Genomic DNA, 24,893 nt, shown 5'->3' with positions numbered 1-24,893 from the left:
GAAAATGGCTTCAAACAGAACCTCTCGCACAGAAAGCAAAATGTGCTGCTAATATACCATCCCATATTGCTTAAAGCACTCTCTGGGTAGTTTACAATTTAATTTTACAGGACACAGGCTACACATTGCCCACCCACCCCTAGTGAGCTGGGTACTCAATTTACCAACCTTGGAAGGATGGAAAGTTGAGTCAACCTGGAACCGATTACTGGAGCCCAGGATCAAACTCAGGTTATAAGCAGGGACTTAATTGACGTACTGCAGCTTAACCGCTGTGCCATAAGGCTCCATGGGACTTGACATCAGGGTCAGTTGTGCAGCTGTAAAATTGAAATAACTCAACCAGTTATTAAGCAAGATAATGACTATGTATTATTTTGCATACTAGAACTGCTATGTAAAAGATTAGAGCTTGGCTACACAGTTGAAATGAAACATTAGCTGGATCGAGGGGTTTTTGAAATCAATTTAAAGTCATGTCTTTATGTCGGTGTGTGTGTGTCCTCTTGGGACAACTTTCATTCCTGTATCACTGCACCTTTTCCTTGAGAGCTTTCATAGAAACAACAAGTGAGCCAATGAACTGACAGGCAGAGAAAGAAGAGTCTTAACTATTTCACTAATCCAGACAGTCAATTCCCTTTATGCTCTGTTCCATTTCCTGAGCCTGGTGTCACCAGCATGGCAGCCACATCAGTCGACTGTCTGTTCCCTAACAAGGGAATATTTACAGTCTCATCCCTATCATTCTTCAGCACATTGGGTTTGCCCATGACATGGATCTTTCCTCCACCACCATCCTCCTTGTCAGGTCGCTATGCTTCTCCCCCTTCCCCCCTTTTTTCACATGTTAGCTCTTCAGGAGCCTCATGACAGTTTTGAATGGGCAATTGGAAGTGCAACTAATTAGTGCAAATGGTTTCCTTCTCATTATTGTTGTTGCAGCTGCTTTTGGGTTTGGAAAGTTGGACTTGTTCTGATCTGATGGAAAGACAGCATCCTTTGAGTCTTCAAGGAAAATAAAATCTTTGCCCTTCTTCCTCTCTTTTGCCTGCATTCATGTCACAATCTCCTGTTTTTTAAAACCTTCACGGATATCCGATTGGAATGCTGATGGGTCTACAGTAATGAATGCATGGAGGCTTTCTGAAAATACAACCTTTTAATATTTGCTTTAAAATTTTTATATGCATTTCAAAATGGCATAGCACTAGAGCAGTGGTTCCCAACCTTGGATAACCCAGGTGTTGTTGTACTGCAGCTCACAGAAACCCCAGACAGCACAGCTAGTGGTGAAGGCTTTTGACAGTTGCAGTCCAAGAACACCTGGGTTGCCCAAGGTTGGAAATCATTGCACTAGATTGGTGTTACAGATAGAAAAAAAATTAAGATTTTGGACTGCAGTCTGAAGCCTGTGATCCTGGTCTCCAATACTTGACAGACCCCACAGACACAATGTACTCCAAGATGGGCATTCACAAATGCCAACATGATTCATAATTTATTTAAAATAAATAACCCACTATTTTTTAAAAAAACTTGCTTTCCAACTAATATGTGTAGTTAGCTATATATCACGTAAGCAGATATTTTTAAATCCATTTCAAGTGTGCTAAACCTGATGCAAAAACAGGAGTATTATGACTTGTACCCAAGCCATTAATACCAATAAAACAATTCAGAAATGTAGTTAATTATAATGCATTGTTATTTTTCAAGGATTGAAGACTTTGAACCTCATAGTGCAGTGGTTAAACAGCTGTACTGCAGCCAAAACTGTGCTCATGGCCCAGGGTTTAATCTCAGGTAGCTGGCTCAAGATTGACTCAGCCTTCTATCCTTCCGAGGTTAGTAAAAGGAGTACCCAGCTCGCGGGGGGGGGGGCAATGCGTAGCCTGCATAATTAACTTGTAAACTGCCCAGAGAGTGCTTGAAGCGCTATGGGGCGGTATATAAGCAGCACACTCTGCTTTTTGCTTTTTACTTTGAGTTGGTTGTCAGACACATGTACATTACTAATTTTGAGGGTATTTTATTACATTTTTGACTGGCTTCTATACATTGACACAAATGAAAAGCATGCTTCCTGAAGCACTGAACTTCTTCACACACAATACCAAAATTTATGCTGGCTCACTGCTACATGCCCTGAGAGTTCACTGCTCCATGTCTACTTTTGAAAAATAAAGGTATTTTTAAACTGGAAGTGGCTTTGAAACCAAGTATAATTTTGAGTTTTGGATGTATTTCAGTCTAAGCCCAGTACTGAGATGAAGAAATTAACCTCTGGACCCACCAAATTGTTCACATCTTGTTAGAAACATAGACGGTCCGATAAGATTAGAAGGATGTTGTGATTTCATAGAGATAATTTAATTAAATGTTATTCAAACATTTTCCAGTTATGACATAACTTTGTTTATTACTTACCCAGAGAAGGAGTTCAAGAATCCATCAGGAGATGTAGTTTGCAACATTTTCAAAGTTTGAGCCTTCATTCCTCAGAACAGACATTAAACTTTTTAAAAATCAGCCCCAGTGTGGTACTTTTGATTTCATAACTGGCATGCTAATTAGTCTATACTGTCACATTTTGATTGCCCGTCATTTTTATGCTGGATTGAAAGCAGCAAAGTTTCATTTAGTTATTGCCGTTTAATACTTAGTTAATTTCCCCAATGAGTGATTTTTATCTATGTTGATAATGTCAGCATAGTAACTTGTGGGCAATAAATATCTGATGTTTTTGACTCTCTGTTATTGAAGACAATTGATTGTTTTCATCTACTGGATTTATGTGCTTTTCTAGGAGTATTAAATGTTCTCTATATGTCAGTAATCTTTCTGTCAAAAATACTCGTGTGGGCTTCTTTGATTTGATATTCTGTCATTCAACAGAAATTAGGGTGTGCATTGTAAATATGATCAGCATTTCTCCTTACTCTTCCCCTAGATTTGGAAAGGATCCATGTTTGTACCATATTTGGAGACCACCTTAAAGAAAACGTTTTCAGACTAAAATTTCATAGATCTTTAGTTTCTTCCCAGGTCCAACAATACATGTTGATCTAGACTTGATTGACATTTGTTTGTTTGGGCAAACATAACATGGGAGCCTAGGAATGAAAAAAATAAAGTTTGAGTGAGCTTTGGATAAGGCAAATTATAGATGTATTCTCAAAGGCTTTCACAGTCAGCATCCGATGGTTGTTGTTGGTTTTTCGGGCTGTTTGCCATGTTCTGGAGGTTTTATTTCCTAACATTTCACCAATCTCTGTGGCCGGCATCTTCAGAGGACAGGAGACAGAGTTCTAGCTCCAGTCCTCTAAAGATGCTGGACACAGAGAGTGGCGAAACGTTAGGAAGAAAAACCTCCAGAAAATTGCCAAACAGCCTGAAAAACCTATAACAACCAGAAAATTATAGAGTTCATACATAGAATGGAAAGAGCATTTTAAGTTGAATGTGGGAGAAAGAAAAACAGACAGATATCCCCATCCAGACAGAGAATGGTGACTGCCCCACTCTTAAATTTCTGAATAGTGAATACATGCACTTACGTTTGTCACCATTTTTTTCTAACAGCCTTTTCTTTCAATGGTAGGCATGCATTAGATAGTCCTCTCCCTGTTTGAAGAGTTGTGCCTTTTGAGTTTTGTGGCTAGCAATATGTGGGAATTCCATTTGGACCAATTTTTGATAGAAATGTGCCAATATTCACAACTTCTGCATAGAAAGCATGGTGCCAGCTGACCATAGAATCACTTTCTGCTACCACAAGGGCATATGTTTCCATCCATTATTGTAATACTAATTGCGGGATTCTTCTCCTGTGGTAAGGCACTTCTTTTCAAGAAACACATTGCACATTCACTAAGCTGGGAAGCAGCTCAGGTTGCAGATGGTTCTATGGTATATTTGATGGGGACCAATTGGTTCACACGCCAGGTTGGCCAGGCCAACAGAGCTTCACTGTCAGTCCATTTAACTGAAACAAGTAGCACAGAAAGCTCTTAGCAGTAATTCTACACAGTACTATAGCATTGTTGTTGTTTAGTCATTTAGTTGTGTCCAACTCTTCGTGACCCCATGGACCAGAGCACGCCAGGCCCTCCTGTCTTCCACTGCCTCCCGGAGTTTGGTCAGATTCATGTTCATAGCTTCGATGACACTGTCCAACCATCTCATCCTCTGTCGTCCCCTTCTCCTCTTGCCTTTGCACTTTCCCAACACCAGGGTCTTTTCCAGGGACTCTTCTCTTCTCATGAGATGGCCAAAGTATTGGATAGCAGAGGAGGAAGCAAACAAAGGCAGGCAAGCTATCTTTCTGACAAGCTTATCCAACATTGTGGTCTATGGCCTAAGCAACTGACCAAATCTCATATGGACCTCCCGAAAGAGGTCACCCCTGGTTAGTACTTGGATTAGAGACCTCAAGAGAACACCAGGCGACCTCCAGCTAGAGCTGTGAAGGAATCCTGCCTGAATCTTTGAAGGTTCCAGTCAGAGTTGACAGGACCGGGTTAGAAGGATGAAAGAAAGGTCTAATTGGTTTAAATCAGCTGCCTATGTTTCTGTATTCTGACAAATGACTATTATGAAGGATTGGCTGCAACAGGAAGTATTCATTCTGGGAAATTTTCTAGAGAAATACACACAGGTAGAAGTAGACAGGTGGCGGCCGGTTCTGCAACCAGGCAGTCGCATCAGACCTCAGAGTCAGGGCTCCCGCGGGCCTCATCGTCGAAGCACCATGACAGCTGCTGCATGGAGGTCGAGAGGCTCCGCCAGGCCCATCCAGCGAGCGTGGAGGCACTGCCAAAGGCAGCCATGCAGCTGGGTGAGCGTCACTGCTGCCCAATGGGCTAGGACGGGGATGGGGCAGTGTCCCAACACCAGAAGGCTGAGCCTGGCCCAGGCTGCTGTCATGGCCATACTTGACCCCCTTCACCGTGATCCACCCCTCCAGCACTGGAAGGAGAGGCTCCACCATGGCTTAATCTATTTACAGCCGCTGCCTTGATTGCCGTACGCTGCCAACCCGGGGCCTGTTGCTGGCCGCCATCCGCCATGGCTCGGTTGCAACCTGGCCAGAGAAGGGGGCGATCAGACAGCCGGGGACCCCCCGCCGGGCAGAAGAGGAAGAGGGGGGAAAGGGGGTTAGGGTCATGTCCTCATTACCCCCAGGATTTTCATTTTTACCCCATTTGGGGTAATTTACCCCTGTTCCCTGACCACTGCACTGTCAAGGATTTGGCAACAGGAAAAACGCAGAGTTATTGAAGACACAAGTTCTTCTTCTTTTGCAAGGCGGTTGTATTTACAGTATTTACAAGTATGTACAGGCAGGTACCACATCAGCATGGCAGGACATCATTACACAAACCGGCAAAGAGTATAGCAGCATATGGTGGAGAGAGAAGAGAATGATACATAGACACTGTTCACTTATATACATACACATGGCATCTCTAGTCCAATCAGAAGACACATGACTTCATCTTCTGCACCTGGGTGTCTTCTTATTTCCAGACATTGCATCATCTTCTCAGTAGTCAGAGTGACTCAGCATACACACATCTGTGCCCAATGGCAGCTTGTTAATAATACATTTATCCAGGTTCAGGCCTATAAAATTTCTATATTCTGACATGCACTAGTGTGTTTCAGCTTTCCAGAGCATCTCTGAGGATACCGTTGTAGTTGAGACAGAAGCAGATTATCCCCTCCTAGTTCTACTAATGAAAGATATCCCACTAACAAAAACTGAATAGCTCCATAGTTTAGGTAGCCAGAAGTTGGGAGCATGATTCCCCACTGTGCCTCCTTGACAGGGGAGGGACTTGGTGATCTGAAGGGTCCCTTCAAACTCTGCAGTTCTAAGATTATCCTTATAAAATGGCCTACAGTTGCCCTGGAGTCACAGGCTTTTTTGTTCATTTGCTTTTGTTTGTTTGTTTGTTTGATGTATCACCACCAAAAGTAATATGCTGTTCATGCAAGCCTCAAAGAGTGTTAGTTCATTTTTTAAACAGGTCACTGCCTCTCCTCATTGTTGAACACAAACAAAACGAAACACAAAACAAAATAAAGCACCAGTTTTTCAAAACCAAAGTACACCTCTGGTGCTTTTCATGTTGTTCTTTTTTTTGGGGGGGGGGTTTCCTGTCTGTGTGACCTCTGGAGGCTTGTGGTTGGAGAAAGTTGACACCTGGAATCCACCCAAGTTCCCCATCCATATGGACTTTGTTGTCTGTTCTAGCAGAGGCAAAGCCAGCAGTTGTCACTCGGATATCACATCCTCTTAAGGGGAGTAGATGGGTGCTGAGATGTGGTTGGAAGCATGGCTGTAGTCGGTGCAAGGAAAAAAAAAGTTTTTTTAAAATGTTGCACCACCTTTTTCTATTCAGAAGTTCCTCGTCCTCGTAGATTTGAGAAATGTGATGTGTTTAACTCCATTAGATGAAACCAAAGAAAGATAGTAAAGGTTAAAACATTCTTCTTATATTCCCTTAAACAAATTGGGATTGGGAATGGAAGGATCCCATCTGTTTAAATTGTCTTTTTCAAGCTATTATGAGTCAAATTATTTGTGTGAGAAAGGAAAATGGGACTACCTGCAAAATGGTAACCCACAGAGACATCTTTGCTCAGAGAAGCTATAATATTTGAAAAGTGTATGAGGTGGCATATACTGAATTATGAATCTAAAATACTGATAAAATATAAAACAGATTCATGTAAATGCAAATGAAGTGTGTTCCAGTGAAGCTTGCCAGATCAAGGAGCTGATTTTTATTTTTTATTTTTTTTAATGGAGTTGACAGAAGAATGTTAACTCTTTCATGGACTTCTGTTGATTCTGTTTTATATTCTCTCTGGCTTGAATACTTGCCTAACTGTTTGTGCAGAGAAAGAGGACATGCCCTGTGAAAATCATTACATCCATTTTGAAGAAATACATAGGTTCACATTACATAATTATAAATACATGGCCACAAGAGATACACACTTTATCTCCAGTGGGAGAATATCCCCTGTCAAACAAAGAACAATTGAGATGCTCATGTTTAAAGTTACTCTTTGTGTTAATTCCAATGTTTCTAATATTATAAAAGAAGGCATGGATGCAGATGCGTAAGCAAAGATGTCCCATGATCTCTACCTGGTTGAGTCATGGCTGCCCAACATACTTCACCTGTTCCATTTGCCTTCTGAAGATTTGCTCCCAATCTCCCTTTCATTTGTCATTTTTTTTAAAATGCAGTAAGACAAGCTTCTTAAAGGTGGGGAAAATTGAGCTTAGAGACGTCATTTTGAGAACTAGATTCCAGCAGCTGTAGCCCCCCCCCCCAAGTAAAATTTCCGAAGGAGTTTGCAAATATAGCCTGGGATAGTGTGCATCTGACAGGTTCTGTGAATTCTATCCTCCTTCAGAATCATGAACAAATGAAAGACAATTCTCTTACATTGCAATTTCTCTTCTGAAGCCTAATATTCACCTGGGGTCATTGACTGACTGACGGATGGATGAATGGATTGGGCTTATATTTCATTTTTCTCCCACAATTAAAACTAGAGGCAGTTCACAACAAGATAAAAAAAGATATAAAAATACAGTAGCTATTGCAATACTAAAACACAAAGCTGATCGGCAGTTCACAAAGCAGCTTTCCTATGGCCAATCTTCGCTAGACAACAACGATTCTTCCCCATTGGAACGCATTAAACAGGTTTCAATGCATTCCAATGGGGAAATGCTTTTCGCTAGACAATGATTTCGCTAAACAGCAATTTCAGTGGAACGGATTATCATTGTCTAGCAAAGCACCACTGTATTGTGTGGCCTAGTGTTAATGTTAGGGTGGATTTATGAATGAAAAACATTACTGGTTCTTAATTACATTGAAATATTGTTATATCTAACTTTTAAACCATTCTGTCTTTGCTACAGGAAGTCAGTCTTGTCCTTGCAGCTATATTGATATTTTTATTGGCCTGTTACGCCTTCTTTTATCTTAACCTGTCTGAAGATCTTGACCTTGAGCTGGATCAAGATGAAAACTAGCAGGAGTCTTCACCCCCCGCCGCCCATGTTTGCTGCCACAAAAGCATTACTTTGACCAGTCATATTGCAAACAGACTCTGACCACTGAGATGGACGCAACTACAGCTGATTCCTGTAAATGAGAGGTGAATTATATTCATGAGACTATTTCAACGAACCTGATGGATTTTCATGTGCTTCATCTAAGCTGCAGACTAGTTCAGTGGCTCATGTTGAGCCTTTTCACTTTTTTCTGAAATTGAACATAACTTTATTCCAAAAGAAAATTTTCTACATTTATTACCATTGGTGTTAGTGGATAGATCCTGATTTCCTTGATAACATTCTTGAGCTGGAGTAATTTGCTGTGTAAAAGGATGACAAGAGATAGAAGCCATCTGATGCTGTCCGTGGTCTTTGTGGGCATATATCCATTATAAACACTTTTAAATTCACTTTTAAATTCAACTGATTGCAGAGGGAATGATTCAGATACATGGATAAATTTCATTTAAGATCATTGAGAATGAAAATAAGCTTCTCTTTGTCCGGACCATATTCTGTGTTGTCTGGAATAAAAATTGCACACTATGCTTTGCTTTATAAAGTGAAACATGTATACAAATGGATGAGCTACGAATTGACTGTACTATGCACCAAGGGTCCCCTTGTCACCATTGGACTAGATGCAAAGAAAGGATGTATTTCTGTTTCGAATTCTATGAGCGAGTACTTAAATTCTTCTGGAAGTGATGAGATTTCAAAATGCTTTGCTCAAACATGCTTGCTGAGATTAACTGACACATATGAAGACCAACTCAGAGTCCAAACTCAAAAGAATCTGCAAGATGTTGACATGGAAGGTGACAGTGATAGAACAATTCCACATCTCTCTGTTCAGAAGAAAGACCCATTATTTCAGGAGGGCTTACTCCCACATAGGGATGTACAGGGTTTAAAATGTAAATTTACTACATCTCTGCAGGTGCAAATACCTGGCAGCCAGACAAGCAAACAATATTTAGGGTTTGTTGCTGTAATTTGTTTGTTTGTTGTTGTTATGCCAAGTCACCTCTGACTTATGGTGACCTCATAGATGAGTGATCTCAAAAGGTCCTGTCCTCAGCTGTCCTGCTCAGCTCTTGTAAACACAATCCTGTGGCTTCCTTTAGGGAGGTAATCCCCCTTGTATTTGTAATATGCCAATCTGTAAAAGCCATCTTGAGTCATGGACTTTTCCATTTCCATTAGGAAGGAATGCTTGGTCTCTAAATGGAAACAAAGGCAGAAACAAAAAAAAATTGCTATTTCCTGAAAAACCATTATATACTTATTTCCTAATATGAAATTAAATTGTACTCATGTGCAGTTATTGAGAGAGAAGCCAGAACCAGAAAGTTTTAATCCCCATCTTTTCAGATTGAATGTAATAAAACAGAATGGGTTGTCGTCCTCCCTACCACAAGAAGACAAGAACTAGCTCCATCTCCCATGCTTTGTGCTCCCCTATACCTTCTATTGATATTTGAATAGAGCATGGAGAATTTCAGCTTTATAAAAGGCTGTCTGAATCTGTGAGCTGGAGCCTTCCAAGTTAGCAAGAAGTACCAGAGGAAAAATAAAGATGCTTTAATAATTTGTAATTTCAGCATTGCTAAACGAACAAACAAAAATCACAGCAAATGTCTGTTCAGAAGGAGCTTTTGATTTTTCTCATTTTTATCTTTTGGTGGAAGTTTATTTTCAGCATAATCCTCACTCCACTGTGTGTGTGCATGTGTTGTAGTACCAGTGCTCATCTTTTTCATTCATTGCCAACTGTTCAAGGCACATGTGTTCTGTCAGAAATGGCACCTGGATGACAGAAGCTCTAGCATTCACATATGCCTCTGAAGCAGAGTTCCTTGCCTCTTGAGCTGTCTGAAAGAGTGTAAATAGAAAGTTCAGTCGATGTTGATTTTAATTAGTGCATCGCTGCATTAATATAAAGTTGAAGTTCTGTTTTAATTAAACTATGAATGCTGCCTGCAATATCAACATGGAAGATAGAGGGTTGATGGTGTTTGATTTTTTTAAAAATCTCTTTTGCCATAAGGCGGTGATTTCCCCCCCCCCCCCCCCATTTATTCTAATATTTGCTAGCAAACTCTTTTTTTATACAGAGCCCTACTAAATGAAGAACATGCTGTCTTTTTGGTACTCACTCACAAGAATCAATTCCAAATCTGTTGCACAAGGAGGTTTGTATTTCATCCCCTCTTCTGCATCATTGTTCCAAAAGAAATAGACAATATAAACAAAATACATCTTAGGTCTTCGTGTGTCCACGTGTACATGCATATATGGAGCACTCGCAGTCCAATTGCTTTATAAACCTGATGACTGGAAAGGTTATTACAAATTACTTCTTTGCATTACAGCCTCCAAACCTCCTGGCCTAGTATGGCCCATGGCTAGGTTTGGGGGAGATTCTTGTACTTGTACAGTATACAACTTTTCCAAGGGCTGAGTTATGATGAGTTAAATAAGAAGCACTGATCCATAGAGTATTCATTCATTTGGGACACTGGAATAATAAGCCTCTGTATTCATCAGGATATGGAAGTAAAAAAGATCATGGATTAAATCCAATGTTGTCCTTGAGGGTCATAGAGGAGCTTTCTTGCCCCTCCCACACCTCTGCACCTATCCACGCTGCGTGAAAACCGGATCTTGAGGGGTTTGCAGGTTTTGGGGATATGCAGATGCTACAGTGGTGAAGGGATCACGCCTCTCATATTTCTGCTTGATTCCACCATTTGCTAGCACATTTCCATCACTGGATCCTGCCCTATATTTTATTTAGTTGTTTTCATTTATTGAAACCTTGAATTTAGACCTTACTGCTACTCACTTCAGTCTAGGGACCAATTCACAGAATTCTGGGTTTTTTAAAACACTTATTTATAAAATAAAGTCAGGCATCTGACTTTTTCTTGGAAGATGTATTGTTTGAAGATTTGACTTATGTTGGAACTTTTCAGTCTGTAAAAAAAAAACATCCACGGGAAACAGCCCTATATTCATTTACCTGAGAATAAGCCCCACTGAACTATATATAGTATTGTTCTGTACAATCAGCAACATGATACAGATCATGCACTGTTTGTATGTAAATATAATACAGAATTTTTATAACTACGGAGAAGATAACTGAGATCTGGTTTGTACAACATTGTTGGTCTGTTAAGTTGTGTGAACCAGTCCCAAGCCAGAAAACGACAATTTTAAATCTGTATCCTTTTTAAAATATAATTTTTAAAGAACACTCTGTTTTATATGATACATGTGTGTAAAATATAGATAAACATTTTTGAGAAGGGGTATGGCATTTCATATGGTGTGTCAGGGCACTTCACTGCTAGCAATCTTTCCTTATGTGTGTGTGTTTTAAACTGGAAATCTAAATTTGTGGGGATACAGCCAAATGTTAGGTACTAGTGTCTCTCCAACAGATGTCTCAGCATTATTATGTAGCTTGCTTGGATGAATAAACATGTACAACTGTGAAATGTTGCACTGTATGAGCCTCTTTTTTAATTTCAAAAAATGGGACAATCTGTTTACTGCCCTAATTGAGACAACAGTATGAGTTGTTGCCAGTTTTGGAAGCAACACCTATGCTCTGTAATCATCGGAATCAAACAAGTGGTTGCGCATGATAATAGCCCACACATATTTCTAGTTTTTTGGAACTCCTGCATAATTCTATGAAACTTTGCTTTCCGTTTAAATCAAACACAGCAAACCCATCATTAAAAGCACTCTTCTTTTTCTATATATTGTACCTCTCCTATATACGTATACCACTCAAATAATTTTTAATAGGCTAAAGTCAATTCATGCGCCATCATTCAAACTTTACTTTCTAGGAAACAAATCTTTATTGGTGATAAAAAGTAATATATAGGGTTTACACAGGAGTTGGATCTAATGAATTGGGAAAAGATGTCTCAGCGTGAAGTTCATCTTGGTTTCAGACACTGGCTTTTAAAATGAGCTTGCAAGTTTCTAGTCCATACAAAAACCAACTGCTCCATTCAGAGAGGGTAAAGCTATCTAACACATTCATGGATGGTATAAATTGTTTTAGTGCCCTTAAAGGAAAAGGAAAAAAAGAAAGCAAAATGCTGACTTCGAAAGGTCAGCAAAAGCTAAGAATTAAAGAACAGATTGTCTCAAAGCATATGTTTTGCCCAAGAACTTGCAGTTAGTGCCAGAAGAAAGCTCATGTGTCCTTTTACACAAGAACCCACTCCAAGTATTCTTTTTTTCAGCAGCACAATTCAGGGGGAAAGTGTTTTTGTTGTTAGTATTGGTGGAGAACTGGGAAGTCAGAAATCCTTGCCAGCTGATTGCTCCACCCTCGAATAGCTAATCAAGTGAATGAGTATTTAGATATCTGGATGCTGCCATTTGGATGTTCCTGTTCATAAGTAATCGAGAGCAGTGTCTCATAATCAGTGGGCAATAGAACATGTCGACATCAGTTGAGGCGGTCCCACTGAGTTGATCACTCGTGTTTTTGGAAATCCTTCTATATAATTTACAATGGGCAAATCATGCCACACTTTTCCACACCGGTGCTTCATGCTGCCAATACATTCTCATATTTATGAGGATCTCTCCTCAACTACCATGGCAAGCAAACTGTTGTTTACAAGCATTTGATGAACTCAGAGGTGCTATCCAATTTGATCTGAAGCCATTCTCATGTCCATCACAGCACACTGATCAGACCTGATCTCATCGGATTGTGGATGTCAAGCTTCGGTCATTCCTGGTTAACACTTGGTTGTGCACCCACCAGGAAATACCAGGAATCTCCATTAAGGTTTGGAAAACAATCCTGCTGGTACCTTAGACAGCAGCTACCAACCAGAGTTCATAATTACTGGCTTAGATAGAAAAAAGAGACTACCTCAGTTATTAAAACATCTATGTTCCATTGATCTCAAATAGCTCTTTTGTCCATAGTACTGTACAACTGTTACAAATTAAAAAATTCTGTCTTTGGAAAGATTATTATTTCCATGCATTCTAAACCCAAACACATGGTTTAGCATGGTACATAAAATTCCCCATTTATGAAAGGACCCTTAGTTAAGTGTGCCACTTACTTTGCTGGAGTAAGTGCTCAGTGACAAATAGATTGTTAGTCTATAGATCAGGGTTCTGAAGCTATTTGCTCCTAAAACTGACACTGGGCAAAAGCAGAACAAACCAACATCCAATTATGAGGAAAAACTCTCTCAGGATTTGCTGCCAATGTGTAGGATTCGTTATCAGCTTTGATAAAGATATGAAAGAAGCCAGGAACTCTCTGTTTTTTATTTTTTTCCACAACCCAGTGGTATTTGAGGGAGAGGTAAGGCAGCGCAGAGGTAAAGAACTGCCAGCGAGGAGCAGCTTGAGAATGGCTAAGATTAATGAACAGATAAAGGCACATATGATTGCCTGCCTTTCCAGAACAAGCAACTAGCAGCTCATTAAGCCAGAGAGAACTCTTGAGACAGTTGTAACAAACAGCTGCACTTTGAATAGGCGAGGTGGCATCTTCCTTCTCGTTTATAAAAGCTCCTGACATGGCAGCCAGAGAAAAGCCACACAAGAACCATGTGGGCGCTCAGTATGAGCCATGAGGAGGAAAGACTGCTTTATGAGGAAATGTTTTTGGCTTCACCTGCAGAAATTAAATAAACCTGACAAGTCTGTAGTCCACTTGTTTTCCCAGTGAACATCCTGGTGGTCACGTTCTAAGTATGGACGGGCCCCATGTCAAATATAGGTGCAGTTAAAAGTGGCCAGGTCAGTCTCAGTTTCATAGACACAGACGCATCGATTTGCATGCACATCCATTTTTATACACAATAAATACCTTCTTCCACACAAGAATGAACCCTGCCTTCCAGATATCCTCCACATGGCAAATAGACTTTTTAAAGGAGAATCTGAAAGGCGAACCTAAGCTTTGCTGGGAAGGTTAGAGGTCAACCATTCCCTACTACTGCTTCTTAATTACAAAAAAAGGCAACAGTAGTAGTTTCTCACATTTCATTTCATTCCTCCTGATTGATCAAAGTGCATGGCTTGTCTGTTAAGATATCTAGTTATATTTTATTACATCCTTGTAGATCACGTAAAGCTATGATTTGCACTCTTAGATAATGATAATAGCTTTTGTTGAGATCAAGAAATATTAGCATCACCGATAAGGTGGGATTGGACGTTGCTCTCAACAAGATGTTTCACCTTTATAAGAATGAGTTTGGTGAAAATTATGAGGTTGGTTTTTGCCCCAGCTAACTGCTGCCTTGTTACTCACACTTTTAAAGAACGGAAGAAGAGAAGCAGTGGAAGGGTTCTTTGAAGCTTTTTGATCAACTGCCCAGTCCTTCCACATACACTGGTGCATACACATGTATGTGTATACGCAGTGAACTTCAGAAAGGGAAGATAGACCAGTTGTGCAGATATATTTTAATGCATAAGCAGAAATATCAATGGGTAAAAAACTCACTGCCTTGTTCCCATGCTGGAGGCAAGAAATCTCACCTCCAAAGGGGCTGCCTCAAAATGTCAAGGTGACCTATATCACTGAGACTGTGAAATTTAGTGAAATTTCTGCAACTTAAAGCTGTCCTTATAAATATAGTGCATCACTAAAAATCAAACTAGATATTAACAGGAATGCAGATTCCCTCTTATGATTAACTTCCCACTGCAATTTCCTCAGAGATGCATGCCTCTCCAATCAGATTTGCAAATTAAATTTGTGTATATATATTTCACTAGCCAGGAGGGGTGACTGAAGAGAAGGGGACGACAGAGGATGAGATGGTTGGACAGTGTCATCGAAGCAACCAGCATGAATCTGACACAACTCCGGGAGGCAGTGGAAGGTAGGAAGTCCATGGGGTCACGAAGAGTTGGACACGACTAAACGAGGACGATATATATTTCAATGTGTAGGCATCCTTCAGTCTTGAGAGACTATGCTATAGAGGTCTTGGAATAGAGGTCTTAGAACAGCATCTAGTGTGGCTGAGAAGGCCAATACGAGGGTGACAATCCCTTCCATAGTGAAGACAAATACAGTCTGTCCCCTGTCTAGCTCCCTGATTTTGCTGATTTTGGGACTGCTTTTTTGCCTCGGTCTGCTGGACAAGTGTCTCTTCAAATTGGGAGAGGCCATGCTGCACCGCCTGAAAGCTCCAGGCTGAACGCTCAGATGTCAAGGTCTCCCATCTTTCAATGACCAATTATTTATTTATTTTATTTATTGAGCTTACAGTATATGCCGCCCATCTAGACATAGTCTACTCTGGGCAGCTCACAAAACGCAGAATAAAAACAATATCAAACAACAATTTGCAGCATTTACACAAAACAAAGTAGATAAAGATAGAGAAAAAGAGGAAGTTACGTAGTGCCTGGAGGGAAGGCCTGTCTATATAACCAGGTTTTGAGTTGGTTTTTGAAAATGCCCAGTGAGGGGGCCAGACGAATCTCTGGGGGGAACTTGTTCCAGAGACTGGGAGCCACTGCAGAGAAGGCCCAGAGTATTGTTTTCTCTTTCCAGGCCTCCCTCGGCGTTAGGCTCCTCCTGGCTAGTGATACGAGTAGATCTATGTGGGAGGAGGCGTTCCGCCAAGTATTGAGGTCCCATTTAGGGCTTTGTATGTGACCATTAGAACTTTGAAATCAACACAGAATCGAATTACAAAACAACAGACCCAAACTGCAGGATATGTTGGTCAGGAAATGTGTGGACTTTCATAATGTGAGGGAGCACCTCTTCTAAATGCATCATGTAGTTTGATGCTGAGATACTAAATCTTAATTGACATGATCATCTATTCCCTTTCACTACCACTGATGAGCAGCATCTTAAAAGACTGCTTACAGAGGTTTTCCCTTAACCTGCTGTCTAAGGAAAAAGGAAATGGTGTCATTTGATTGTCTCTCCTATTCTCTTCTTCCTGGTCTGCGTTCACACATGACAGCATACATTCACATGTGTGAGAAATATGTTACAAGGCAATCAGGATACTGTGATGAAAAGGTCTGAGTTAGAGAGCAGAGAAAACTGCAGATTGTGGAGGGCACCCCAATCTGAATTCACCCATACCAACATCAGAATTCACTAAGTTCCATATATGATTGTCCAGCACAATGAATTTAAAGAATTGTAAATAGATCATTCATTTGGAGGGCTAGCATTAATTAATTAATTCTTGGTGGACTCAAAAAGAAGCATACCATATGTTTACATTGGAGGCATCATGGTAGCCCAATATTGATCAAGTTCAAGTCAGATCTTTAACTGATCTGCGGGAAGATGGCTATCTATTTTGATTCCCCATATTTCAGAGTTCATTGTTAATTAGATATCAAGCTGCTTCAGGGAGAAATGAATGCCTGTCCCACTACCTCTAATACATGTGTAAAATCCTGCAAGAAACGAAATGCAATGCTAAAATGCAAAGGGAAATTGCTTGGTGTTGCTATAACTCACTATATATCTCTTCCTTCTGAAATTGGACACCTTCCTATATTATTCAAATTATAAGCACATCTGTAATCAGAAGTGGCAGAAATGGTTTGATCTGAAAATAGAAGAATTCCTGGATGACATTTCTCTGCATTTTACAAATGTGCCAGAAGAAAAGGTGTAAGATGAAAGTTCTACTATTGTCTAGGAACTGGGGCAGAAGCAACAGAAAAATGCCACCCCGTGTTAGTTTTTGGAACAAGCATACAAAGGTGAGTCAGACACATTATAATTGTCTCCATTTTCCTTCATGTGATTGTTCTCCGTCACCCATGCTGTATTTTTTGTTGGCTTGCAGCCTTTTAAGAAGAGGCATTCAAAGGTATTTATATGAATTCAATAAACAAGTGAGCTTTTACTGAAAAACAGTGTTTCAAGCATGATTTTCGCATTACAGCTTTATTATCCTGGCAGGTTTTTGAATTCATTTGTAGAAGATCATTACATCTGCTGTGTAGAACACTCTGAGGAATCATTACAGGTGTGCCAAACCTGTTGCTTGTTATGACTGGACCTGTATAGCTAGAATGATAGTTTTAAAATGCTTTTGCTAGAAAGTGATTACCATCAGCTTAACTATACCTGTCTGTCAAACCCAGGTGGAAAACAATCAAGGGTGGGGGAGCAGGAACCCTTTCATACATCTGGCAATAACCTTTTTAAAAAAATACTGTTTATATGCCACATTATTTTCAAAGATGCTTTGCACAGGCTGGAAGGAAGAATAAATAATGTTTGGAAATCAAATTTCCAAACTCCTTAAAGGAAGCTAAAAAATGTTGATGTTTATCAAAAGAGAATATGGATTGGTAGAGGTTGAGAAAGACTAGCTTATTGACCATCATCACCCTCATCACATTCTGCTAGCTTTCTTTTAAATAATTGTTATATAACAAATAGCAGTGTTGGTTATTGTTTAGTACAAGGTGCTTTCTCAGTCTAGATCAATATATTTGTAAAATCCATTTTCTCCTGTACTTTGACTGTTGGGAAATGGGGCGAGGGGGTCCCTCCCAGGTTGATTTACTTGCATGCAAACATTTCAGGGAAATGACTTGTTGTTAATTAACATTCCACTCAAGTACCCAGTTCTGGAGTTGTAGAAATGGCTTTAGCAAGAGGAAGCCTATATTTTCTGAGAGTTTTCCCTAGATGTTTCTTTCTAAAGTAGCACTACAGGAATGCAAACACACAAGAGGTTTTGAAAACAACAAGGTCATAGAAACAATAACTATCACAAAGAGACTGCTAATAATGTATATTTTCCCTCTTTAACTACCATCCACACTGCTGTCCCACTTCTGAATAATACAGCTGTGAAGGTAATTAATTAATGTAGCAATGGGGTTTAATAATAGCACAAGCTCTCTCATTGGCTGTTGGCATTAGCTACCATGCTGATAACAGGTCCCTACCATTGTTGTCACCTCACTGGAAAATTAGCATTTAATTAACTTAGGGAGCTGTAGAATCGTTTCAATGAAAGACTTATTTGTATCTTTCAAAATTAAATGCTCCTTTATAGAGCAGGATAAACCAGATGTGCAAGCTAGAGGGCTGCAAGAGAAAACCTTCGAAGCTGGGCAGCTGAAATTGTTACCTGGGGTTTAGGAGAAAAAATTAAAAACGCTATTCAGATTGCTTTCGATATGTGCACAGTAGAAGGAGGATATCTTTAATAGGTGTTTTATTTTATTTTTAAATTTTACTCTTTATTTAAGCTGCACCTACCTCAAGAGCACCCGATGGGCTACCCTAGAACAGTGTCGCTTTGCTGAAAATGCCAGGAAGACTGTTTTTTCCTTTATGTTTGAAAACATTTTATTTTGAGGGAGAAAAAATGTCTTTCCGTACATTTTCAAAGAAGAAAGTGTCAATGATATCATTATAGGTTTGTTTGTTTTTATCTTTCCACTGAAAAAAGGCAGCTGACAACATTACTAATATTAATTTTAAAAAGCATTAATATGGTTATTATTTATTTATTTTGTATAGTTATATACCACCTAATTAACGCCAGGCACTATTCTGGGTAGTTTACTATCAGAGGAACTACAGAGAATAGAACAGAATAGATAGTGGATCATCAATAATAAAATAAAAATATATCAAAATATAATAAATCTAGCATGGAACTTAAAAGCTAAAGCTAAACAATAGCACTACAGGTGGCATAAATGTGTCATGGCTCAAGAGAGGATGCCCTTAAAAGCTTCTGTGAACAACCTTGTTTTGAGGATCCTCACAATAATCTATCAAGATTCTTAACACTTAATATATATATAGATGGATTGAGAATATTGATTATATGGCCGCGCGCAGCGTTTTCGCGCCCTTACCTCACTTACCGAGGGTGCGAAAATGGCTGCCGCTATGGAGGAAACTTCGCTGAACGGTAAGTTTAGGGCCCATTGGATGTTTAATGCATTCCAATGGGTTTTTATGTTCCGTTTAGCGATGTTTTCACATAAAATCAATATTCTCAATCCATTAAAAATAGCATAACAAAACAATACATATTATATTACAATAATGGGAAATTTCTTATTCATAATCTCCTATACCGTCATATATGCAAACTGTTTACATTATCTCTATCTTTTATCATCGTCTCTTAATTGGCTTATTATTGCATTTTTATGTCTAGCTAATGCTGTTTAAATGGGACGTGATGGTGCTGCGGGTTAAACCACAGAAGCCTCTGTGCTGTAAGGTCAGAAGACCAGCAGTTGTAAGATCGAATCCATGCGACGGAGTAAGCTCCCGTCGCTTGTCCCAGCTGCTGCCAACCTAGCCATTCGAAAGAATGTAAAAAATGCGAGTAGATAAATAGATACCACCACGGTGGGAAGGTAACAGTGTTCCATGTCTAGTCGCGCTGGCCACGTGACTAGGAAATGGGGATGAGCACCATGCCTTAGAGTAGGACACGACTGGACTAAATGTCAAGGGGAACCTTTAACTTTACCTTAATGCTGCTTAGAATAACCAGCAGTCCCAACAATGGGAATCAAGGTTCTTTACAACATCACAGTTTAAAAGGTCAGTTTGAACAGTTGTGTTCTCACAATCTTTGTAAAAAGAAGTAAGAAAAATTGATTGCATCTCTGAGGGAAAAGCATATCACAGTCTGGGTGCAACACAGGAGAATGCCCTCCTCTGTTTGTCCACCAAGTGGACCTTCTCAGACAGTGATAATCTCAAGGGACCCTCTCCTATAGAAGTCAACATTTGGACAGGTTCATTAACAAGAGAGGCAACTCTTAGGTAGCTAAACTCCAAACCTTTTAGGTTCTTAAAGATTAAAACCAGATTCTCTTGCAGCTGGGAAGCATTTAGTAAGCAGTGCAAGTCCTTCAGTCCCAGAGTAATATGATCTCCACAAGAAACACCAGTTAGCAGATTAGCCGGAACATTATGCTTCCAGACATTAAGTGCCCCATATAATGCGGATTTTAGTAGTCAAGATGCTTGTGAGGGTCCGTTATTTTTCACCTCCCCCGAACCAAATAAAACAGGAGACGTCTTTGAACCAAACAATTTGTCTTCATTTATTAACTGGGGTTAAAGGAATGGAAATGTCTGTCAACTTGGGAATAAACTTCTCCTGTGGGAGCAACGGCTCGTACAGGGGCACCCAATCTTCATCAAACGGGTTGCTTGACCTCGACGCCCATGGGCCAGCCTGAACCCAGGTGGGTTCTTCGGGTTCGAAGTCATCCGGGTCCGTTGTCAATAACGGGCTTGTCTCCTCATGCCCTGTATATCCCCAGGGTACATGGTTCTCTGCCCTGGTGAAGTCCCAGGGTCCTGGTAATAACCCAGTTTCTACAACTCCTCCAGATGCCATAGTCTCTTTTCCTCTCTCTCTTTCTCTACTCTCTTCTTCTCCTCAACCAACTTGCGTCACCACTCTCTGGTCTCCCTTTCTCCCCAGTATGAGGGCTGTACTGTCATTTCCCTCCTCCTCTTCTCCTCCGCCTCCTGCTTAGTGAGTCACACCTGTTCCCACTTGCCAGTCCAAGGGCCTTGGATGGACACCCATTCCCATCCACCCTCCTCAACGTCCCTCCAACGACTGACTTCTCCTACAGCTCCCTCCTCTGGATCGTTCCATTCCCTTCCTGCCCAAACCTGAGGAGTCTGGGTAGATATTGTTAACCCCTTCATTCCCCATTCTAAATCCAAGGTGTCCACTGCCTGATGTAGCATCCGGGGTGGGAAAGGCATGGGAGCTGTCTGGGTGCCCACAGAGGCTCTAGGGTGAGACGGCACTCCCAACATCACCTCACGACCCGGGGTACGGGTGTCACAATGCTGTGTAGCAGCCCTTAGTTATGAGATAGTTGATGGCTGTGAATGACTGAAGACACTGAAGCTGTCTTTCCACAAGTCTGCAACCTCTTTGTCTTCCCATACTTTAGTTAAAGCCCAGGGGAAGATATCTTGAAGTGATTCCTTCCCTCATAGTCCTTTCTCCTAACAAGTTGTCAGGGTCACTGGGGAGACTGGAGATGTGTAGTGGAAATGTTTAATAGCAAACCACATCATAATTTAAAAAAATGCAAGACTCTTTTATTTATTTATTTATTTATTTATTTATTTATTTATTTATTTATTTATTTATTTATTTATTTATTTATTTTAATTTATATGCCCCCCACTCTACCCAAAGGTCTCTGGGCGGCTTACAACAATTAAAATTCAATGCAATAAAATAAAATGATTAAAATACAATTAAAATACAATTAAAATACAATTAAAATTGCCATCATTAAGACCCACAGTTAATGTTATTTCAATTAAAAGCCTTCTGGAACAGGAAGGTTTTGACCTGGCGCCGAAATATCATCAGTGTCGGCGCCAGGCGAATTTAAGGGAGACAACTGTCATGGGGTTGAAGCAGTGTGGGATATGTAGTCAGAGAAATGTAAGATGGAGTCAGACAGGTTCTGTGTGAAGATGATTTGAGAGACATTGGAATGTGTTTTCTAAGTGCTATGAGAGTGTTTTTCTGAAGACCGGTACAGTGTGGTTCAAAATAAAGCTGAAGGTTGGACAAAGGAGCCCGTGAAAGACTCAACATTCTGGGCTAATTGGAGAAGAGGTAAACCACTTGGATCTTCATGGAACTGAGGGCAGAGGAAGGTGTTACAGCCCCTTGAGGCTAATTGCTTAACAGCCATGAAGTGTCAAGAAGGAGGGAGGAGTTGGAGAACGTAGAAATGGACGATGGGTTATGTGGGAGAGGTTTGATTCCATGTTAAGGGAAAGGAAAATAACTTGATGGTTTGAGTATGTCACTTGAAGGAGAAAGAATGTAAATGAAGAGAAAGAAGGAGGTGGGGCTAGCCCACCTTAGCCCAGCTTAGTAGTGTTTAATATTTTAATGGGGATTAGTTATTTTATTTAACTGTAATGATCTTTGAATATGTTCTTTATGCTAAAGCTTGAGCAATATAAACTGAGTCTATGGAACTATTTTTCTAATAAAAATAATTATAAAAATTCATACAAAAGGACTGGTCTCTTGAACAGTAGGGTCTGGCTAAATTCAGGGAGTGGAGAGGGCCACAAACTAGGTATCTTTAAGAGTTTTACCTAACTGAGCTGTGGTGAGTTCTAAGGAATCACAAAGCCCATGTGTCTGTACTTGCAAAGTACGTACTGGGTAAAAGTAAAGTGTTCTTTTAAGGTCAGACTTGTTCAAGGGGCTTACGCTACGCACTGCTGAGGTCTTGGGACTTGCCCCAGTGCAAAGGTGGTAGGTAAGTGGCCTGTTGAACACTCTGACTGCGTGCTAAGCGCTCCTTATGGAGGCTTGGACGCCACAACAACATCTTTGGGAAATTGAAGATTCCCACACAACACTATTATAAACAGAAAATGAGGTAGTTTCTGCCCCAAAGATGAACAATTGCACATACCAGAGACCAATGACACACTTCTTCAAACACAGGTGAACCTGGGACTGTTTGCCAGACCAATTGTAAACTCTTGTATGTGAAATCCTGTTAGTTGTGTTCCTCTTCAGCAGACAACAAAGAACCCTATAGTGCCTCAGCATTTAAATATATCTCATTCAGCTTCCTTTTTCCGACAGAGGAAAGCTTGTGTCTCTATGAGCCCACAACATTTATTACTATTTATTTGACTTCCAGTGAACTCATTTTATTCTCTGATTCCGCGCTGTATTCTGGCAACAACCCTATCAGCTAGGTGAGATGGCTGACTGAGGTAATCCAATGAGTATCACAGCCAAATGGGAATTTGAACCCTGGTCTCCTAAATCCTACTCCAACAATCCCTAGAAAGGCACAAAGCCAACAGTACTTGCTCTGGCTTGCCTACAGCAACTGGCACATCGCCCCTTAAACTGGAGTTTTCCTAGGCCCCATGGCTCATAGGAATGACTAAATGTGTTCTCCCTGAATTTGTTCAAACTATTTTTCCTGTGATGTAAGTTAATTCCCCATTGCTGCACCTTGGCTGAAATCCTGTGGACAGCTCCATATACACAATGGTGACGATGTCATCGGAAGCAGCAAATCACCTCTGATTAAAGGCAAATCGGCACTCATTATAGATCCTTCGTACAGTCTGACAAAGTCACATGCACCCAAAAATCAGCCATGAAAGCCTTTAATCAGCAACTGCACCTGACATAAATGCTGTTGCAAGCACGAAGCTATGCAGCAGGATTTGTGTTATTAGACTCCATTAGTTAATTATATGAGGTTTTAAAAAGTACATCCTTTTATCTTTACTGGGCAAAAGACAGTGCAGATTTAGCAAGGACTGCTATAATTTATATAGCAGTACATCCCACCAAAGTTGGAAAGATAGTGATTGGCATGATTGGCAAACTGGGTAATAAGTAGTTGAGCCGCTGCGAGCCTCAGCTCTCCCTTCTTAAAATTGTGTAGCTTCAACTGACTAAAGCTGGGCAATAGGTGGGCTTCAGGCTGCATGCAGCCTCCGAACTGCCACCACTGAAACAGTGTTGACCCTATGGATACTGACACTACAACCCAGGACAACAAAGTGCTGCCAAAAATGGCTGGCATCACAAGAATGTGTTTTTGTCTTCCCTTCCAGAAGGGCATGCTATCGTACAGGCTAGCCAGGCTCTATGATGCAGGGCAGTGCTCTGACATCCCACTGCACCATAGAGAACCACAACTGTGCCAAATTTCCACGGCAACTGCAACCAGGGTAGGACCCACACCAGTGGCTTTCAGCTGTAGTGCAGCATCTCGGGGTCTACTTTAGCCCTCTCCCCCACAATCACAGAAAGTGGCCTGCTTCTGCAATAGAGAATCTCTTCAAATACAGACTTGTCCTCTGTAAGGAAAGCTGCGATGCCACTTCGCTGTCAGTCATACTCCTATAGCTCTAATACGGTGTCAAGAAAATAGCTCTTAAAAGAGTGGTTTGTTTTGTTCTCCCATACAATGGAGACAGAGAGAGTTAAGTAGTCTACTACTTGCTGGGGGGGGGAGTGGCAAGAGGATATTATCCCCTTATTGAAAGGGATCAGTGCCTGTGTTGTGAAGGGCTGGGTCCCAAGAGGGTAGCTCGTTCCTGCCATTACAGCAGGCTGACAGGTAGGGACTGACAGCACCCATCAATCATGCCTTTAACGGCCTGAACTTTTGCCATTTCTCTTCCTGAAAACAGCCGACAAGCTGTGCTGTGCTGTCAGTGAGGTAAAAGTCCTTGGTGTCAGAATTTCTCCTGAGGGGGTTCTCTAGTGATGTGCATTTTGAGCCAAGAGCAGCTGCCCTTTGCTTTATTATTATTATTGTTCTTCTTAAAACAAAAACCAAACAAAAAATCACTGGTCACAAGGTGAATAATAATATGCTTAAGAAACGGGACAGATTTCTGATCAGGCCAGATGTTGCATAATATATGCGTAAACTAGATTGCTTGACACTGTGATATGTTCGTGGTGTGACAGAAGTTTAAGAGAAACAATCCAATTAAATGGCAGCACAAGTGTTGGCTGGGTTCATTCAAATCAATAAGTGAAAACACACACACAGAGTTTCATACACTTGGGGTACAATCCCAACCCACCAAGGTGGTCAGGGGGAAAAGGCTGAGCTGACACTGAGCCAGCTAATGTTGTGGTGGACCCAAAGACAGCTGAATTCAGTATCCTAACTGGCGCCCTTTCCGTCCAAAAGGTGTTCAAAATTATTTAGAAATACACACACACCAGTATAGCTTTGTGCTACCATTATGACA

General features: G+C 40.6%; 1 protein-coding gene across 1 annotated transcript in view; it reads left to right on the top strand.

The window, feature by feature from the left end:
* The window catches only part of TRIQK (triple QxxK/R motif containing), a 50,187-nt gene extending 38,589 nt beyond the window's left edge, over positions 1 to 11,598 (top strand). The window contains exon 4 of the mRNA XM_020785388.3: positions 7,955 to 11,598. Coding sequence (XP_020641047.1) covers positions 7,955 to 8,068 — 114 coding nt within the window. The 3' untranslated portion in view covers positions 8,069 to 11,598. The remainder of the gene's footprint in view (positions 1 to 7,954) is intronic.
* Positions 11,599 to 24,893: the final 13,295 nt, after the last annotated feature.

The sequence above is a fragment of the Pogona vitticeps genome, chromosome 4 (genome assembly GCF_051106095.1).
Source record: "Pogona vitticeps strain Pit_001003342236 chromosome 4, PviZW2.1, whole genome shotgun sequence".
In the NCBI taxonomy this organism is placed as follows: domain Eukaryota; kingdom Metazoa; phylum Chordata; class Lepidosauria; order Squamata; family Agamidae; genus Pogona; species Pogona vitticeps.
The sequence above is the reverse complement of the archived record's forward strand: the minus strand, read 5'-3'. Positions and strand labels throughout refer to the sequence as shown.